This window comes from Trachinotus anak, unplaced genomic scaffold (genome assembly GCF_046630095.1).
Source record: "Trachinotus anak isolate AG129_WGS33_773 ecotype Australia unplaced genomic scaffold, CSIRO_AGI_Tana_v1 ptg000003l, whole genome shotgun sequence".
Lineage (NCBI taxonomy): Eukaryota > Metazoa > Chordata > Actinopteri > Carangiformes > Carangidae > Trachinotus > Trachinotus anak.
Window position 1 is genome coordinate 3,320,316 of NW_027273854.1, and position 17,649 is coordinate 3,337,964.

The window sequence follows — 17,649 nt, forward strand, 5'->3', positions numbered from 1 at the left end:
TATGAAATACTAATTTGATTTGATTAACTCAGACTGCTAAAGTAAAAAAAAAAGATTTTTTTATTTGTATGGAATGAGGACTGTGGAATTGGTCCTGCATGTCTTTCATTGTTAATAAGGGCCAGAATTAAAAAATACACAGTTTACATAAATCCCCTAATCGCAGGCGTTCCTTTAACTCATCACTTTCTCCTCTGTCTTCAGTGCAAAACTGAAAAAGGTACTTTAGCCCATTGCCTGTGTTCTTGTCATTAATTACAAAAACATTGTTCTGATATATTATATTATGATGTAAGTTATTGGCCTTCCAAGCAGACGCCTGACCACCGTAGCTTGCAAAAGGTTTTATAATATCCGTACCTTTGCTGCAAGGAAATATATACTGTTACAGTGGACTAGAGATGAGGGCCCTTCTGTTAAGGGTTGGTGTAAAGTTGGATTAGAGCTGGTTCCTCTGGAATATCTTACAAATATTTTACATAATAAAATGGACCAGGCAACCCTACGCAAAACATTTTGGACCCGACTTCTTCTCCATTATTGTACAAGGAATCTCCTGAATGTTTTGTGAACTGTGATCTGCCAGTTCTCAGCAGCCTCCTGTGTTTTTCTACCTGAGCTGTGTTTTGTTTCTGTCGGCACTTCTCATGTGTCTGAAGAAAATAAGAAAAATCGATAAACATATTGCAAAAATAAAATAAAATAAAGAAGAGCCGGTATAGGAAGGATGATTACAGCAACCAGAGACAGTTTTACTGTACATGTGGGTATGTCAGTACTGAGCTGAAATTATAAAAATACTAAAAACACTTCATACATTTTATGTATCCTCATTTCATCATCACATCCTTCTCAAGAGCTGTTTGAGTCGCCTACTTGGTGATTACGATGAGAGAAATTTCTGTCAGAACAAACTCTGGGTCGTAGTCAGAGTCCAGTGTGGTGACTCTTATGTTTGTGAGGTTCCAGCAGCGTTTATGTGCCACATACGGTGAAAAATCATTTTGATATTGGAAAATTAATTGAGAGAAACAGTTGGAAAAGAACTGGCTCAGAGCAAGTGGCTCAAAATAACATCTAAATTAAAAAGTTTGAAGGCTCATTGCACAGACTGAACATTTTTATTGATTCTGTGGGTTAAACCAGCATGAAGACAAATGACAAGAGCAGCTGTAAACTAACAAACAGATAAAGCAAATTCTGAGCACAAAGCTCTTGAAGCATAAAGTTATAAGAAAATATTGGATCATTAGATTAGATCATCTTTTGTTTGCTCTGTGTTTTATCTGCTACTTGGAAATTTCAGACAGTAATGGAAGAATGACGACATCAGAAACCTCCTCAGTATGGTCAAAAAGTGCTCGTGCAACTACATCTGAGCACGATTACAGTTTGCCAGAGTAAATATTTCTGTAAATGACTGCGATGCTTTTCCTCTCCAGTTCCCCTCTTGTGTTTCTGCTTGGTGCTCCTCTCTCTTGTGTTTCTGCTTGTCCCTGGTTTGTTTCTCTCTTTGTCTGTGTGGCATTCAGGCTCCATCCTGCCCGTCCACCTGTGCACCTGTTCCTGACTCAGGTCCACTCTTGTCACTGAAGCGCCGGTGCTCAGCCTGCCCAGCCTCAGCCTGGCCCAGTTACCCGTCCTGCTCTCCAACCCAAACCCTGAACCAAACACCCAAACAAATCTAAAAATCACAGCCTCATTTAAACTAAAATTCTGCCTCTGTGTCTGAATACGACTGTTTGGTCCAAATCCTTTACTCAGACAAAACAACATGAGGCATTAGTCACTAAATATGGATTGGATAAAATGGATTTAGTTCCAAATTATCGTGAAAAACATCATTTTCCTCCTGAGATTTAGTTTACTTGTGAATAAAATCCTGAAAACTTCACATAAAACATGTTTATCATGCCTGAATAAACATGTTCTCCTCTCATTTCCCTTTGGATTGATGTGTGTGTGTGTGTGTGTGTGTTTGTGTGTGTGTGTGTGTGTTTTGAAGAGTCACTCAGTGTGTGTATGTATCTCTTTTGCCTGGCTCTTATCAGAGGAATGGAGGTTCTCAGGTCTGCACTGAAGGTGACCCTGAGCTGAAGGAATTCCAGGCAGATAAAACTCTCTGACGTCTGGCTCCGAAGCACTTTCCCATCCAGTCCTGTTCCCCGCGGCCAGGAAGGGGTGAAAGGTGACGGAGATGGGCATTTTTAAGTTCATTATCTTTCCACAGTCAGTGCGAGGTGACAACAGCTGTCGTGTAAGCTCTAGAAAAGATGAACACACACAAGAGCATCCGGTCCTGTTAGAAAATGCCAAACCTTTCTGTTGAAATACACAGACATCCAGCAGATGTTCACATGACTGGAAATACTCTTCATTATGATTTGTATTCAGTTTTCTTCCACCGAGACATTCCTGACTTCCTTCATTTCCTGATGGAAAAACATGGACAGTTTTCAATCTGCATCTCTGAACCTGCAACAAATACGCCACAGCTTAACTGAGGACGCGTTCAGGTGCTAAACTGATTAATCACATGACAGAAAACAACTTTTTTGACAAGTGATTATTAATTATGTGCAGTTTTTGTGCAAAAATGTCAAACATGAAGCATCTCAGTTGGGGGATGTGCTTCTTTTGTTTGTATAAATGTGTGTAAATGAATGGGTTTCATGTTGATTCATGGACAAAAAGAGCAACCTGAAGACATCAAACTGGGATTTAGCATAAATGTATTTACTGAGTAATAAAAGAAGACAAACCAATAATAGAAATAATGGCCATAAAACACAGAGTGAAAGATTAATATGGGATTTTCCAAACATGCAAACTTTGAGAAGAAGTTCAGGAGAAAGATTTGTGTGATTCTCAATATTCCTGGACCCAGATGCAGATCCACACCAAAAACCAAAATCCACTGAAGTTTGTGAATGAACTTTTGAGACATCCTGCTGATCAATAAAGAAAAAAGCTCAATAATCAGTGGGATGCTGCAGCAGGTCTTACAAACTCACATGTGCCCTCGTTCATGTGCATTCCTGTCTCACTTGGCTCTCACAGCAAAGGGTCATGGGAAGGCATGTGTGCTCCTTGGTTAATTTTAGCCCTCGTTTCATCAAGGCCATTGAGACAAAGCAGAGACCAACCACCTCGGTCCGTCCACCGGACCATGAAGCCTCCTCCGCTCTGATCTCTAACACGCCCTTCACAGCCTGAACCACTGTGTCGGTGAACATGTGCTCATACCAACTGCTTCTCTCCGGACAAAGTGGAGCGATGACTTCTTAGATGTGTAGGTCACCAACCTGCCAGCTCATGATTAGTCTCCTGATGGTCTTTGTTTTAATGATCTAATCAACAACAGGTCACATCTAGACGGTAAAACTCAGATCAGCAACGATTCTCCATTGAGCACCTGGTACCTGTGAAGTTATGAGACTGGAATCCAGGTGAAAACACAGTTTATCACATTGTAAATCTGATCAAGTCAGGTCACTCAGGTCGTCTGTAGTTTGTCTGTCTGTGCTACAATAACATCTCGACAGTGAATTCCCAGTCTCCCAGTCCCACGCCTGTAAACACCAGAACACCTTATCTCCTCGCCGCACTTAACAACCTCCTTTTGTTTTCTCTTTTCACTGTTGACCCTTTTTTGGGTCTGCTTCAGTGACACTTTTCCAGCTCGTCACAGTGATGTGATTCACGGCGTGGGAGTGGGAAAACATTATGAATAAAAGAGGAGAATGACAGTGAATCCTTTTGTGCCACTGAAAGTAAATCTAGTAAAGTAACACAGAGAGACAAGCTCCTTTAACATACAAGCAAAATAATGTTTAAATCCTGAAAGATTTAAGGGGGGACACTAGACACACACACACACACACACAGACACACACACAGAACCGTATAACACAAGGGTGTCATTTCAAGGCTTATCGTGGCTATAGTGTGATGGCAGTCACAGAGAGAGAGGATGCTGCTATTTTGAGCTCAGAGACTTGTGATGTCGAATAAGCAGAGTAGAGCGATGGGGGTCTGCACTCTGTCAGTGTCAGACCACAGTCAAGTCAACCACAGCGCAATGAACACAACTTCAGGAGATGGATTCCAAAATAAAACAAAAAATACTTTCTGTTTAAGTTTTTTTAAGTCGTGCAAAAACTCCAAATGCTAATATTTCCAGGAATATTAGTATAATACCCCCAAGTAATTGGCCCTGAAATTCACTAGTTTCTTATTTTATAATCCTTAAATGCATTTTCTTTATGTTTTGAGTTTAAGGCACAATTAAAACTTTTGGGCTTTTGATTCATTTCAAGCAACAATAAAAAAATCAGGCGGTGTAAATATTTAACTATAATAAAGAGGGAGGCTTTTAAATCTCTTGTTTTTGTTGACGATGAAAAAACATTTCTGGGTCAAAAATGTTGATGTAAAATAAAACTGAAACAATTAGTTAATTGAATGATTAGTTGATAAACAAATAATAATATTAATAATAATTAGCAACTAAAAGCAAAGTGGAAAAAAGGTTCATGCTTCTCAAATGTGAGCATTTCCTGTGTTACTCTGCTTTAAATCAGTGTAAACTGAACATCTTTGGATTCTGGGTTCATAAATGAAATGATTAATGGACTGACTTAAATCATTAACTGATAATTGATGGTTGCAGCCATATTGAATAATAACATTTATTTTGTGTGGGATTTGGGGATGATGTCACAAACTTTGCGATTATGTCAAATAAATAATCTGAGTCTATAATTTGGGGAAAGCTACTGTTTACATCTGAGGACCTATTCACTCATAACACTTCTACCAGACACCTTGGAGAGATCTGGAGGCTAACTTCACCTCAGGCGTGTTTCCGGGGTAATAGACAGAACTTTATTTTGAAAGACTAATTGCCCCCACTTCCACTCGTCCCTTCTTGCTCAGGCTGACTTGGCGCTGCTGACACCCGCTCTTGTGGAGCCGGGGGGCGGTGGAAGGGGAGTGGATCCAGGGACTCTGGCTCACAGGAGCTTCTTCTCCGACATCCTCACCGTGCAGAGTCCAAACTTGAGGGAGAATGCTGCGGTTATAAAACACTTTTGTTCTCAACTTCTGTTCCCAGAACAGGCTCCATCCAGGACCTAAGATCGCGGGAACCATGCACTGTGCGTCGTTAGTTTTTCTTTCTGAAGGTTAGATGATGTTGCATGTGGCTGTTGCAGTATCTTAGTCCACTTTTCCTCACGTTATCACTGTGCAACCTCCTGCATCTGCCATCGCCCTGGCAACCGGAGCTCCCCTCCGCCATCCTGCAGCCTCAGCCCAGCGGCGGCAGCCTCGCACGGACACCGAGCCCCGCTCTCTACGCTCGTCCTCCAAGTGGAAGCAGATTTTTTTTTATTCTTATTTTTTTTACCTTTTGAAGCCTCTTTTCTCTTTTTGTGCATTATTTATTCTTATTGTCATTCTTGTTCTTTTTGAACTCAGTATTATTTTTTGTAAATAGTAAGGTTGATGTGTCGGAGAAGTCGTTTCTCTCAGCTCCAAAATGCCTGTGAGACGCGGTCATGTTGCGCTCCAGAACACCTACCTGGACACCATCATCAGGAAATTCGACGAGCAAAGTGAGTGCACATGAAATGAGTGAAGTTCTGGCCATGTGTTATTCAACAAAGGACAAACGTTAAATATGCATATTTTCACTTTTAAATATCCCGCACAGCCAATGTTTGCTCATTTGATGCTGTTGAATGTGATAAAGATGCATGTTAAAGGATTTTAATGAATGTGATAAAGATGCATGTTAAAGGATTTTAATGAATGTGATAAAGATGCATGTTAAAGGATTTTAATGAATGTGATAAAGATGTTAACCTCGTAAATGACTCCAGTTTAGCTTCTGGATTAAAGAGGGAGAATTCATGTTTTCACTCAGCTTAATAATGAGAGACATTTATCTCATGATTGTTAAAATACAGCATTTTCCCAATATGCTACAGGGGCTGACATGAATGGGTTAAACTCTGTTACTTTGGTAGAAAAGTGTCATTTTATTTATGATTTTCTTTAGTTAAATTATCACTAATATTTGTGTCTAGTTTTATTGTGTTGAATATGATTTGGGCTCTGTCGCTCAGGCTGCAGGGGTCTGAACAGGTGGCAGACTGACAGGCTTTTTATGTTACATTGAACTATCTTATCTCATTTGTATCAGCGATGCTGACAGACCCTTTTATGTTTGAGGGTTATTGCACCTGCCTGTGTGTTTGTGAGTGCTCACCTGATGCCTTACATTATGTTCCATTAGCCCTCGGGCTGCAAAGACGGACCAGCACTGATACATTTAGGGGAGAAAAAAAAAGACTCCATTCTCCTGCAGCCTCTCAGGGACTATCTTTTGTGTATTTTTGTAGGTTGCACATCAGTCAATCGTGTCTCTGTTAATATCTTTTATAGAATAAAGAAGCTACATAACATACCCTGGAGTATAATCAATACATAGTCTGCTTTTCAGTCTAGGTCTTTCTGTCCTCATGACACATTTCCCCCCTTGAAGTGCACTTTATGTCACTGCTGATCACTGGATGTGTAAGACAGAGGATAACTCCGGGGTCCTGATCAGATGCTGAGCAAACATGAAGAAACAGCTGATTGCTGACAATCTGCATTAGTCTGATTAGATCCGGGGCCGATGCTTGAATCTGTGGGGCTCCTTTGAGATAGATCTGATTATGTAATGCCTCTACTGTATGTCCCAAAGTGTGTGTGTGTGTGTGTGTACACACGCAGCCACGTGCACGACCAGGTGAGTGCACGTGCCACAGTGGTGCTGCTTAGCAACGGTGTGACGATCAGTGTTTTCGCTGTGAGCCCCACATAATGACTCTGGACAGGATGTGCTTTCCACCAGAGGAGCTCACCCATTTACTTTAAAGAGAGGGACAGAGGGAGAAGAGTCCCCTCCTCTGTGTGTGGGCAGGGAGAGCTGTTTAACCCAGTTCCACCACAGATAATAAAAGGGCCAGTCAGAGGCTGCAGAGGTTATGTATGTACTTTTCATTACCTCATTGAACTCCTCCATTAGCAGCCTTCGAACAAAACTGTCCTAATTCACTTTCATGGTGGACAGTGTTTTTGTCCGCCACGTACATTACAATCATCAATAACAGGAAGTGTTTGGTATATGAGCCTTTGATTACTATTAAGGGTTTTTTTTCTGAGAGAAAAGTAACTCTGAGATACTCGGCATCAAAAGTTGTACCTGACACTGTTCAGCCACAGTTTCCCACAGGGTGAGATCATTGGTGGTGGGTGACCCCACAGAGAGGGTCATCCGCTGGTGGGAAGTAAACAACACTGCATTCATGAGCTAACATCCCAACCCAGTTTATACAAGTCCATGCAGACTGTTGGAAGAAAGAAATGATGAATAAAATGTAATCTGGCTATAGGCTGCCCAGATAAACTCCATATATGTGGAAACACCACATTAAATAACATTCAAAGATCATAGCTTAATGATGTGCTGCTTGATATTTAAACAGCCATTAAACAAAATACAACACATAAAAAACTACATAACAAAAAAGCAAATATGCACAGTATGAAGTATAAATACATTAAAATAAGAGTAACAGTATAGCAGTATAGAAATGTGGGCAAGTAATTTAACCTTCTGGCAGTTAAATCAGAAACTCTCAGCTGAAGTCTTACGGGCTGATCCTGACAGACGTCAACCACCTGTAAATTCCCACATGTTCCGCGAGAGCAGGTGTGACGCCACAGAAGCTCTTATGTTTAAGTGCCCACCTGCTCCTCCTCGGTCCCTTGGGTGAAATTGTGACGCTAATAGCATTAGCGCCATGGAAAGGTGGACTTCATTAGTTCCACTTCAGCTGATTGTCGAGAGCAGAGGAGGAAGCGCTGTTCATTAGGATGGCAGACTTCATCAGATACAAAGACACGTGGAAGATTTTGAACATCCTGTTCTTTATTGTATCTGATTCAATTTTAATTGCTGTAATTGTGATTGTATTATAAGTAGACTAAAATTAGAAAATTCAAGTGAGGAACAGATAAACATGAATTGAATTCATTCATTTTTTTGAGTAGCTGGATCTGATGTGATCACTTTATTACACTGTACTGCCCCACAAACTCAGCTGTAAGTATATTCAGACCTCTTGACATTTGTTTTACAATATGTAATATTATCATGTCATAGAAATGTATCATTTAAGATAGAAGAGCTTGTAAAGTTGTAAACAGCAGTAAAAACCATACTGTTAATAAATGGTGATGAATATATGTTTTTGTTACTGCTACATTAGCATTAACAGCTCGTTACTGTTTACTAGAAGAAATGTTATGAATTTAGCATCAAACTTCATTCTTTAATTCAATTCTCCAATTCAAATTGAAGCCCTGATCAGAAAACGATGGGTGAACCTTTATCACCACCGCCACCATCAGCTGGAAAGACACCACAGGAGGAAACGTACCTATAGCACCTTTAAAGCTAAGCTAACCGGTGAGGTAGCCACAGCTAGCTCAAGTTGAACTAATCTACTCTGTCCAACCTGTTTGCTGTTACAGAAAAATCAACCTAAACAATCCAAAATCCCAGTCATTTAGCTTTTTATTCCTCTGAAACGCTGCACTGGCTAAAATCTAACCATGATTTTAAAGTAGCCCTAAAGGTTTGAAGAATTTTTCCTGCGTCATGCGGACAGTGTGTAAAATAATTAATTCATTTAATTATGGCATTCTTTGGCTAAAGAGCCTCAAACTTTTAACCACTTTTTCTTAAGTGCAAAGTTTATAATTTGACCATTTTAGGTTTTTTACTGGACCAATATTAGTTATTCTGGTATCTGTGCATTTGTCAGCCAATACCAGTAACAGCAGATGTCTGTTCTTAAATGTTAAAGTGTCAGGGTTAGTATACTGTGGTCAAAATTCAAAAATGTTAGTTTACATGTAGAGATGCCACCTGATCGATCGGTGCATCTCTATTTCTGTTATGTTTACTACGGTTCTGTGATTTTTAACTCTTACGTTTCAAAACTCCAGATTTGGTTGGGCTGTAATTTACAGTGACATTTAAGAAAACAAAATGCTAAAATATGTTATGTTTTGACAGAACATTATATATTGTTTCTTTTTTAATAGTCACGAAAGAAGCAGTTTTAGCAAATTAGTTCGTTTTAATAAATGTGTTTCTGATGCGAGTTTACAACTTAAACCCACAGTCACTGCACATATTCTGACTTCCTGCCTTTTTAAACATTAAGCTTCTCTCTTTCTTCAGATCGCAAGTTTCTGATCGCCAACGCCCAGATGAAGAACTGTGGCATCATCTACTGCAACGAAGGCTTCTGCCAGATGTTTGGCTTCACCCGGGCGGAGATCATGCAGCAGCCCTGTACCTGCCAGTTCTTGGTGGGGCCCGGCACCATGAAGAGCGCCCTGGCCCAGCTGGCACAGGCCCTGCTTGGCTCCGAGGAGCGCAAGGTGGAGATCCTGTACTACTCTAAGGAAGGTAAGACACAGCAGGGGAGAGGAAAGGAAAGGTGAAACATAAGGAGGAGGGAAATTAAAAAATCTAAATCCCTGTCATCTTATTTGCAACCTCAGATCCCTGGGTGGGAACCTTCTGGACAGCTTGACTTTGATAAAAATACAGTCACAATAACCATCCACAATGTTGCCCTCCATCTTTTCTTGTTGCCCATCAGTGATCTTAATTTCTGTAATATGTAATAATTGCTCTGACAAGTCTGAAAATGATTTTTTTATGAGTTTAATTAAGTTTAAGGTAAACTTTAAGTTGAAAAATACTATTTCTGTTTACTTACCAAGCTTTTCTAGTTTTAAATCTTTAGTGGATGTAGGTACAGTTCATAAATAATCATATTCATTAATAGACGGGTCCATTTATTCTGCAAACAATCACCTAACATTATGTAACATCAGCATCTGCCAGGTGTATGTGGATGATTTTGGTGTGAATAATCCAAACAAGACAAGCCTCCTCATTCCAGGAAATTACCTTATAAAAATGTTTTGATGTGTTCACATCATCTGTTTATGGAACACGTGAGTGCTGTTATCACCATCTGCTCTTTTTTTTTTTTTATTAACTGGATCATCCAGGAACATCCAGAAGGCTTTTCTTTCTTGTCTTGACTTGTCTTCCTTCACACTTCTCTTGTTCATCAGTTCAAACTGCAGAATCACATTTAGATGAAAGATCAGATTCTTATCATGAAAATGAAATGTGTCTGTCATAATCTCACACCATGTGTGGCAGCCATTCATTGTGACCTGCCATGGTTTTTTTTGGGGGTTTTTTTCCAAACCACTACAGTCGCTCCACAATCTTGAAAATCAGACATCACAGTCAAATCAGGGTTTTGTAATCAGGCTTGAAATCACACAGTGTGTTCCTGGCACCGAGTCACCTCCCCAGTGAGACCAGGCAGAGAGACTCAGCATCGTATCCTCAACACGGCTTTAAAACCTGTTCCTCTTCTCCTCTTTTGAGATATTGGTTTGTTGGTGTCACCTAAATCCCTTCTCCCCCTTTTCTCCCTCATCAGTCTTCCCCATGTTTTCTTTCATATCCTTGTGTTGATTTTTAGTGCACAACTTTGATTTTGAAAAGTCCTGTGCAAACAAAAGTAGAATCAATCATCACACACGAGAAAACAAGAAGGAACGAATAGTGTACCGACTTGTGAAGAGAGAAATGAGTGAGAAATAAACAAAAAGGGATAAAAAAGCAACTCAGACATTTAAACTGTTGAGCTGTAATTCATACGTTGACATTTAACTCAGTGTTCCCTCCTCTCAAAGCTTCATTTCCTGTTGACTCTGACTTAATCTTAGTGGTTCCACCAGTTGTAGACTGACCCGAGTGGAGGTGGAGGTGCAGGTGGAGGTGCAGGTGGAGGTGGAGGTGGAGGTGCAGGTGGAGGTGGAGGTGCAGGTGCGGGTCTCGATTCCTCAAACTCTTTCACCTGTGGATTCTGTGCTCACCTGTTTATCCAGCACTGAGGCAGAAACACATGATGGAGGTCACCCACCATAAACCCAAACACATTTACTCTCTACATACAACACACACACACACACACACACACACACGTGTCTTTTGTTACTTTGGCCGTTTGGGCATGAGGAGTGCAGCCTAGAGAGCTGTTGTCATGGAAATGTGATCAGCACGCCAGCTCAAATCCACTAAGCATCTATTTGTTTTGTCTCCTGCTTCCTGCTGCGCTCCCAATCTGAACAGGCAGAGACATTTCCGAACAAGTGGACACACTGATTCTTTTACCTCCAGACTCAGTTCCTGTCAGAGTTTTCTTTAAAGTGGACGTGTGAATAGGTCTGAATGCTGGCACTCAGTGTGTGTGTGTGTGTGTGTGTGTGTGTGTGTGTGTGTGTGTGTTTGTCTGAGCTGCCCTGTCCCCTATATCTATTTTTAGACCACACTGATTGCAGTGTGAAGTTGGACCTGACGGAAGTGTAGCTCAGTTAGCCTTTTAGTTAGCCTCTCTCTCTCTCTCTCTCTCTCTCTCTCTCTCTCTCTCTCTCTCTCCCTCTCTCCCTCCCTCCCTCCCTCCCTCCCTCCTCCTCCTCCTGTGGGCTCCTCCCTCCCTTAATAACATGACCCCACAAAGTAGATCAGATTGCAGTGACCCAGTTGGTGTGTGGGGGTATAGCTCAGTGGTAGAGCATTTGACTGCAGATCAAGAGGTCCCCGGTTCAAATCCGGGTGCCCCCTCTTTATCTATTGATGACGTGCTCGCTCTCTCTCTCTCTCTCTGTGCCTAAAGGGACCTGCAGACCCTGCCTGGTGGATGTTGTCCCTGTGAAAAACGAGGAGGGTGTCGTCATCATGTTCATCCTCGACTTTCAGGAGTTGATTGATCCTTCGCTGAAGAAATCAAGCCTGAGGCAGCGAGTAACCCAAGGATGGATTTACTGTAAAGTCTTTGCATTAATTACAAAACATTAATTGATTTGTGTCACGTGTCGCCATCGGGCTCAGTGTTGACATTTTTTCAACTAATCCAGATACATGCACATGTCTGAACCAGTAAAAAAAATAAATAATACCAACAGTAAAGTAAAATAATCACATATGAACACGACGTGTTGCAGATTAAGCAGGAGTTTTGTGAACAGCTGAGCTGAACGCAGAGTCTCTCCCTCAGGTCAGAATCGCAGGCTGAAGATGAGGCTGCCAGTGCTGCGGTCCATGCGACGACCTTCACTTTCTAAAGATCAGTTTGAAGGAGTTGTGGTGGACTACCTGCAGGTGAGGTGGTCAACACACACTCACACACAAACACGTGCGCGCGTTGCAGTATTCTTGCGTGTTTGCATGCCTTACACTTTGCAGCAGTGCACACTGATGTAACAGGGGTACAGTGGTAATGTAAAACCCGGCCTTTGCATCGACTGAATCAAAAGATTATGCATCTACTGCCTCTACACTGGAACTTAACCTTTCTTTACACATGCATGAAGAGCACAAAACCAAAAAAACATTCTGCACTCAAATTAACTCGAAACAAACTCTTCTGGTGTAGGCTGTTCTGGAATTTAAATGTGCGCAACACTGAGAGATTTGTTTTAATTTAAAGGACCGTTCGCTTTACCCAAAAGACACTAAAGGGAAGAAGGAGGGAAAAAATCTACCATCACTTCTGTTTAGACGTCTCTTGTGTTTTGATAAATGACAGCTCGTGTGAAACAGTTTCCTGAAAGTATCCATACCTATCCACACCGGAACAGTACTGGGTTGAAATTCTCTGGCAGGGATTAGACATTCCTCTCTGCTGCAGACTTACTTTGTATTTTCTGTAGATGAGTATGAACAATTTCAGAAAAAAAATCTGTAAAACAGGAACATTTCTGTATTTTTTTCTGTATTTATTTTATGAAATATTGTGCTTTGCATCTTGAGACAACCATAAACACCTGGTTTAAATGAATGAAACATAACAGACACATTTTTCCAGAAAAATGCTTTTACATGTGATTGTTTGGGGATTTTTGCTCTGTTGTTGACAGCCGAACAGCGAGGAGGTCCCTCTGAAAGAATTTCGGATCCCGTCCAAGGAGAGCTGCATGCAGTCTGAGACCGAGGCTCTGATAGAGCAGGACCTGGATCCTCCCTCTCCTGCAGTCCAGTTGTCCACCAAGCGACGCTCCCTGCTGACGGAGCGGCTGGACCCTGGGATCGCCTTCCCCCGGGGGGCTTTACCTCGGAGCTGTTCCCGGGACAGTGTCCGCAGCCTCCGACGTGCCTCATCGCTGGACGACATCGATGGCATGAGGGCCGAGTGGAACAGTCGACCTGGAGACCCCCGCGCCAACAGCAGTGAGTGTCTGAGTGGCACAATGGGAGCATTTGTGTTTTAATATGGAATTATTAATATTAATATAAGGTTATCATGGCTGTATTTGTCTCTCCAAGAAACTAAAAGATATTCACAATACACATTTTCATCATATCAGTGAAATATAAAGTGTTTTATTTTACCCAGAACTTGACTGACAGGAATATAAATAATTACACCACATGTTTGGGTTGGTTTGATTAAATAATTTCACATGCATACGTCTCAGATAATTAAAAATAAGCTAATTTCATGATACTATTATCTTGACATTTATATTTTTCAAAACACATCTGAAGCTGTGACATGAGTGCAGGGCTCAGATCTCAGTATGAGATAATGTTGATGTAATATGATTACAAGAGTAAACAACTGATAATACTGAGTTATTGCCTCATGAGGAGTAAACAGTTTAATATTACAGGTGCCACATGCAAAGACAATTGTTTAATTACTGTGAACACAAACATTACATTCTCTCATACTTTTAATCTTGCAAATAATACAGAACGTATCACATATTTTTAACTGAATGGTTTACTTCCTCTGAATGAACAACAACTACACATAAACAGGTGGTAACGTGCTTTAAGGCAGGAAGCAGCGGGTTTACGAGAGGTGTCTTCACTGACACAACAGAAAATTACATGTACACACATCATCATTGTGTTGTGGTTCATCACTGGTTTGAAAACTGATCATTTTCACTAAGATTTGCAAATATTTAACAGGAGTGAAAAAATTTTCTCCACCATTATTCCATTATTATATTATTATTATCATTATATCATAACTACTTACCAAGAGAAATAGAATTATCATTTGTAATAGGTTCTTTGTGATAAATTGGTTAATTTATAATTTATTTTAATTACATGACATGAAACATCAGTATTTTAGCTTTGGTTACCTGCAGTTTAATGAACATGAGCTTGACGGACACTTGTTAGCCAATCAAAACGAGTATTTCACAGGGTCAGGGTGAAATATTTCTTGCAGGACTGAAAACATGTCAAGTCAAAACTTTACAAAACTCAGAACAAAGATTTCCCATCAGGCCTCACTGAGAGAATCTGAACTGTTGTGTCAGACAGACAGAGACAGGTCGCACATCTTTTCTCTGACATTCATAACACACAGAGCTTCACTCTGAGCACGTGCAGCCGCCTCATGGTTGTTTCAGCACAGACACACTAATCAATCCCTCTGTCAGTGTGTGTGTGTGTGTGTGTGTGTGTGTGGTTGTGTTAAAATTGCTCATCATTGCACATCTGTCCTCCCCTTCTCTTCCTCTCTCTGGGGAAATATTTTGTGAGGAAACTGTATTTTTTTTACACAGGATACAGGTTCCAATCATGCTCTGGTCTCTCACCCTGTCTGCCACATTTTCTTTCATCTTCCCCATATTTGTATTTGCATCTGTGTCTCTGAGGCTGAGGGGAAATGAAGTCTGTCCTGTCGAAACAGCGACTGAATGATTTTTAACTGTAGTTCATATTTGTTTTAAAATCTGGTCATGATTTGAGCCTCAAGCCTGGACACTATGATCTGCACTGATAGGAAACTATCTAAAAAAATCATATTATCATTATTTATTTTTATTATAATGATTATTTAATAATGATTATTTATTCTGTTTCTTTTGTTTCACATCACACTGCCACTCATCATTTTCCCCGATCTCTCTACTTTTAATCTTAATCGTTGACGTTGCCGCTCTCCGCTGCAGACTTGAAGCCCAGCGCTCTGAACTCCACGTCGGACTCGGATCTGATGAGACACAGGACCATCGGCCGCATCCCTCAGGTTACCCTCACCTTCAGCTCCGATCGGATGAGACCTCCTTCGCCCACAGAGATTGAAATCATCGCGCCCAGCAAGATAAAAGATCGCACCCAGAACGTCACAGAGAAGGTCACTCAGGTCACACAGGTAAGAGAAGAGAGATGACGAATCGTTCACCGCTGCTTGGGTCCTACATCTGGTTTTCTTTGTTGTTGATTGCTCACAGCTTTTTCTGTTTTTTTAAACAGAAGAACTTTCTTATCTTTGAAAATTGAATGAACACTTTCCTGTAACTTGAGTGAATGCCTGAGTGATTGTAATCAGAAATGCTCAGGGTTTCTGTTATCCTGCTGTGACTGATGGGCCTGCACCCATAGAATCACCAGCAGTGATGGAGTACACTGAGAGAAAAGTAATTTGAATCCACATTAAAGGAGCAATTTGTACGTTTTGCTATTGCTGCTTAGCTAATATTAGCATTAACAGCTGTTTAATCACCAGTCTAGAAGAAATGTTTAGAGTTCAGCATCAAACTTTATTCCTTTACTCACCAACATCTGTCTCCAGAGGTGGAAATTAACACCAATGTTAACTCCTGTCTCTATCATGTCTTTTCCTCTACTGAAGTTAGCATGCTAACCAGCTAGCCACTGTCTCGTCACTTTCTGATAGCGACTCACTGCAGCCTCCAACCTGCCCTACAGACGAAGCGCTGCTCAGAGGACGTATTATAACCTCTTGTCTTGTAAATGCAACAATAGCCGAAGCTGTTGTCGAGCGGCCGTCACCACCACCTCCTCCGGGAAAGAAATCACGTTCTGCAGCAAAGAAAACTTACAAATAGCCTCTTACCTACAAGAATTATGTTTCTTAAAAGGAGACTTGAGATCATTTTGCTTGTTCTCAGTTCAGTTTCTTTTATTGTAAGAAAGGAACCATATTCATCGATTCCCTTTCTTGGAAATTATTTGTCAAAATGATCTCAGTTCTGTTGTATTTATATTTTGCTTCTTTAAAGATGATGCGGTTTATTGGTTTTGTAAAGGATGGATGGGATTAATGTTTCTGCTGGCTGTTGGATCACGCCACGTTCCCGCCGCTGCCGTCCTGTTTGAGACGTTCAGTCTGTCAGACATCGTTTCACATCTTTGTCTCTGTACACAGACAGTTCAGACAAAGCAAATGTTGTTGGCTTCTGGCTCAATGAAGACACTAAAAGACATCTGTGGTCACTGGGTGAAGGTGTGAGAGAATAGTCTCACCTCAGGTGCGACATCTTTGGGACCAGCGACAGAACACACCCGTCCTCCGCCTGTCGTCTCACCACAGTGTCTCTGTTCACATGCTGGCACAACATCATCACACACACAACAATGGGAGACCCACGATGGAAAAATACTGCAGTGCAAGTAAAGTTTCTTGACGTGACTAAGCGTAATTAAGCAGTATGTGAAAGTAAAATGAAATTACCATCAAAATGTTCTCAGATATTAAGAGTGTTGTGAAAAATGGTCCCAGTTCCAAATTCAGATTCTGAAAATTGGAGATAATGAAATAATGAAGAGAAGATTTGAGATTTTTCCTGCTTTTCAACTGAAGCATTACATGCCCCTCTGCATTATGGGAAAATCCTCTGAAGACCTTTTTTATAATGCCTAATGTCAGCAGTTTTCTTTTTCAAGATTTTACATATTTTAAATTGAATATTAAATCTGAATCTGTAAAATAACTCTGAACTCTAAACTAACCACAATATTTACTTGTATATACACATGTAATACTCTATAATAAAGGAGCAACTCAACATCGTATCTACTGTAACAGTATTTTACTGGACTGAAGAAACATATTCACTTTGCAGATCTAAACAAACACAGAAACACTGGAATGGGCTGTTGGGTCCAGGACAGAGCTGGCAGTCAATCACTGTGGGGCTCCCTCAGTGCATCACATTAACCCAGTTTATCTGTGGGGCTTCCACAGAGTCTGATGACTCTGTTTCCAACCAGCCTGAGCCAGAGAGGTTGTGTTTTCAGGCCAGTTTGTCTGTTTGCTTGGCTGTTTGTTAGTTTGTTACTTCATTCTGACATGAAGGAGGTTGAGTGAATATCTGGATTGAAGCCCTTCATATTTGGAACATGAAGTGAATTAAAAAAAAAGACTTGGTCCAGGTTTTACTCAGAAAAATAATCCAGAAAAACCAGGGGACCCGATTCCTTGAGGAACTCCTTGAGCACTGTGGTGTAGAAGCAAATGTAAATTCCCTTGTATTTCTTGGTTCTTGGTTCCCAAATGTAGCATATAATATATTTTCATCATCCCCCAACATGCTCTTTATAGGGCTGTCAATCGATTAATCGCAATTAAAATTTTATTTTTCCTCTAAAGACTAAAGCTTCTTCTAGGGCATATTTAAATGTAAAATAAATCATCAAATTAATGAGTAATCGCAAAGGGT

The 17,649-nt window shown here is 40.7% G+C and overlaps 1 protein-coding gene and 1 non-coding gene across 3 annotated transcripts in view; both read left to right on the forward strand.

Annotated features, from left to right (window-relative positions):
- The first annotated feature begins 4,701 nt into the window (after positions 1-4,701).
- Positions 4,702-17,649, forward strand: part of kcnh6a (potassium voltage-gated channel, subfamily H (eag-related), member 6a) — a 31,160-nt gene continuing 18,212 nt past the window's right edge. The window contains exons 1-6 of one of the 2 annotated variants that reach the window (XM_071466517.1): positions 4,702-5,618; positions 9,305-9,535; positions 11,835-11,984; positions 12,216-12,319; positions 13,078-13,387; positions 15,136-15,338. In XM_071466517.1, the coding sequence (XP_071322618.1) occupies positions 5,543-5,618; positions 9,305-9,535; positions 11,835-11,984; positions 12,216-12,319; positions 13,078-13,387; positions 15,136-15,338 (1,074 nt within the window). In that variant the 5' untranslated portion in view covers positions 4,702-5,542. The remainder of the gene's footprint in view (positions 5,619-9,304; positions 9,536-11,834; positions 11,985-12,215; positions 12,320-13,077; positions 13,388-15,135; positions 15,339-17,649) is intronic. The other variant, XM_071466510.1, reaches the window with a different exon arrangement.
- trnac-gca (transfer RNA cysteine (anticodon GCA)) lies at positions 11,711-11,782 on the forward strand. Its single transcript has one exon. It is a non-coding gene; the product is annotated as a tRNA-Cys (tRNA).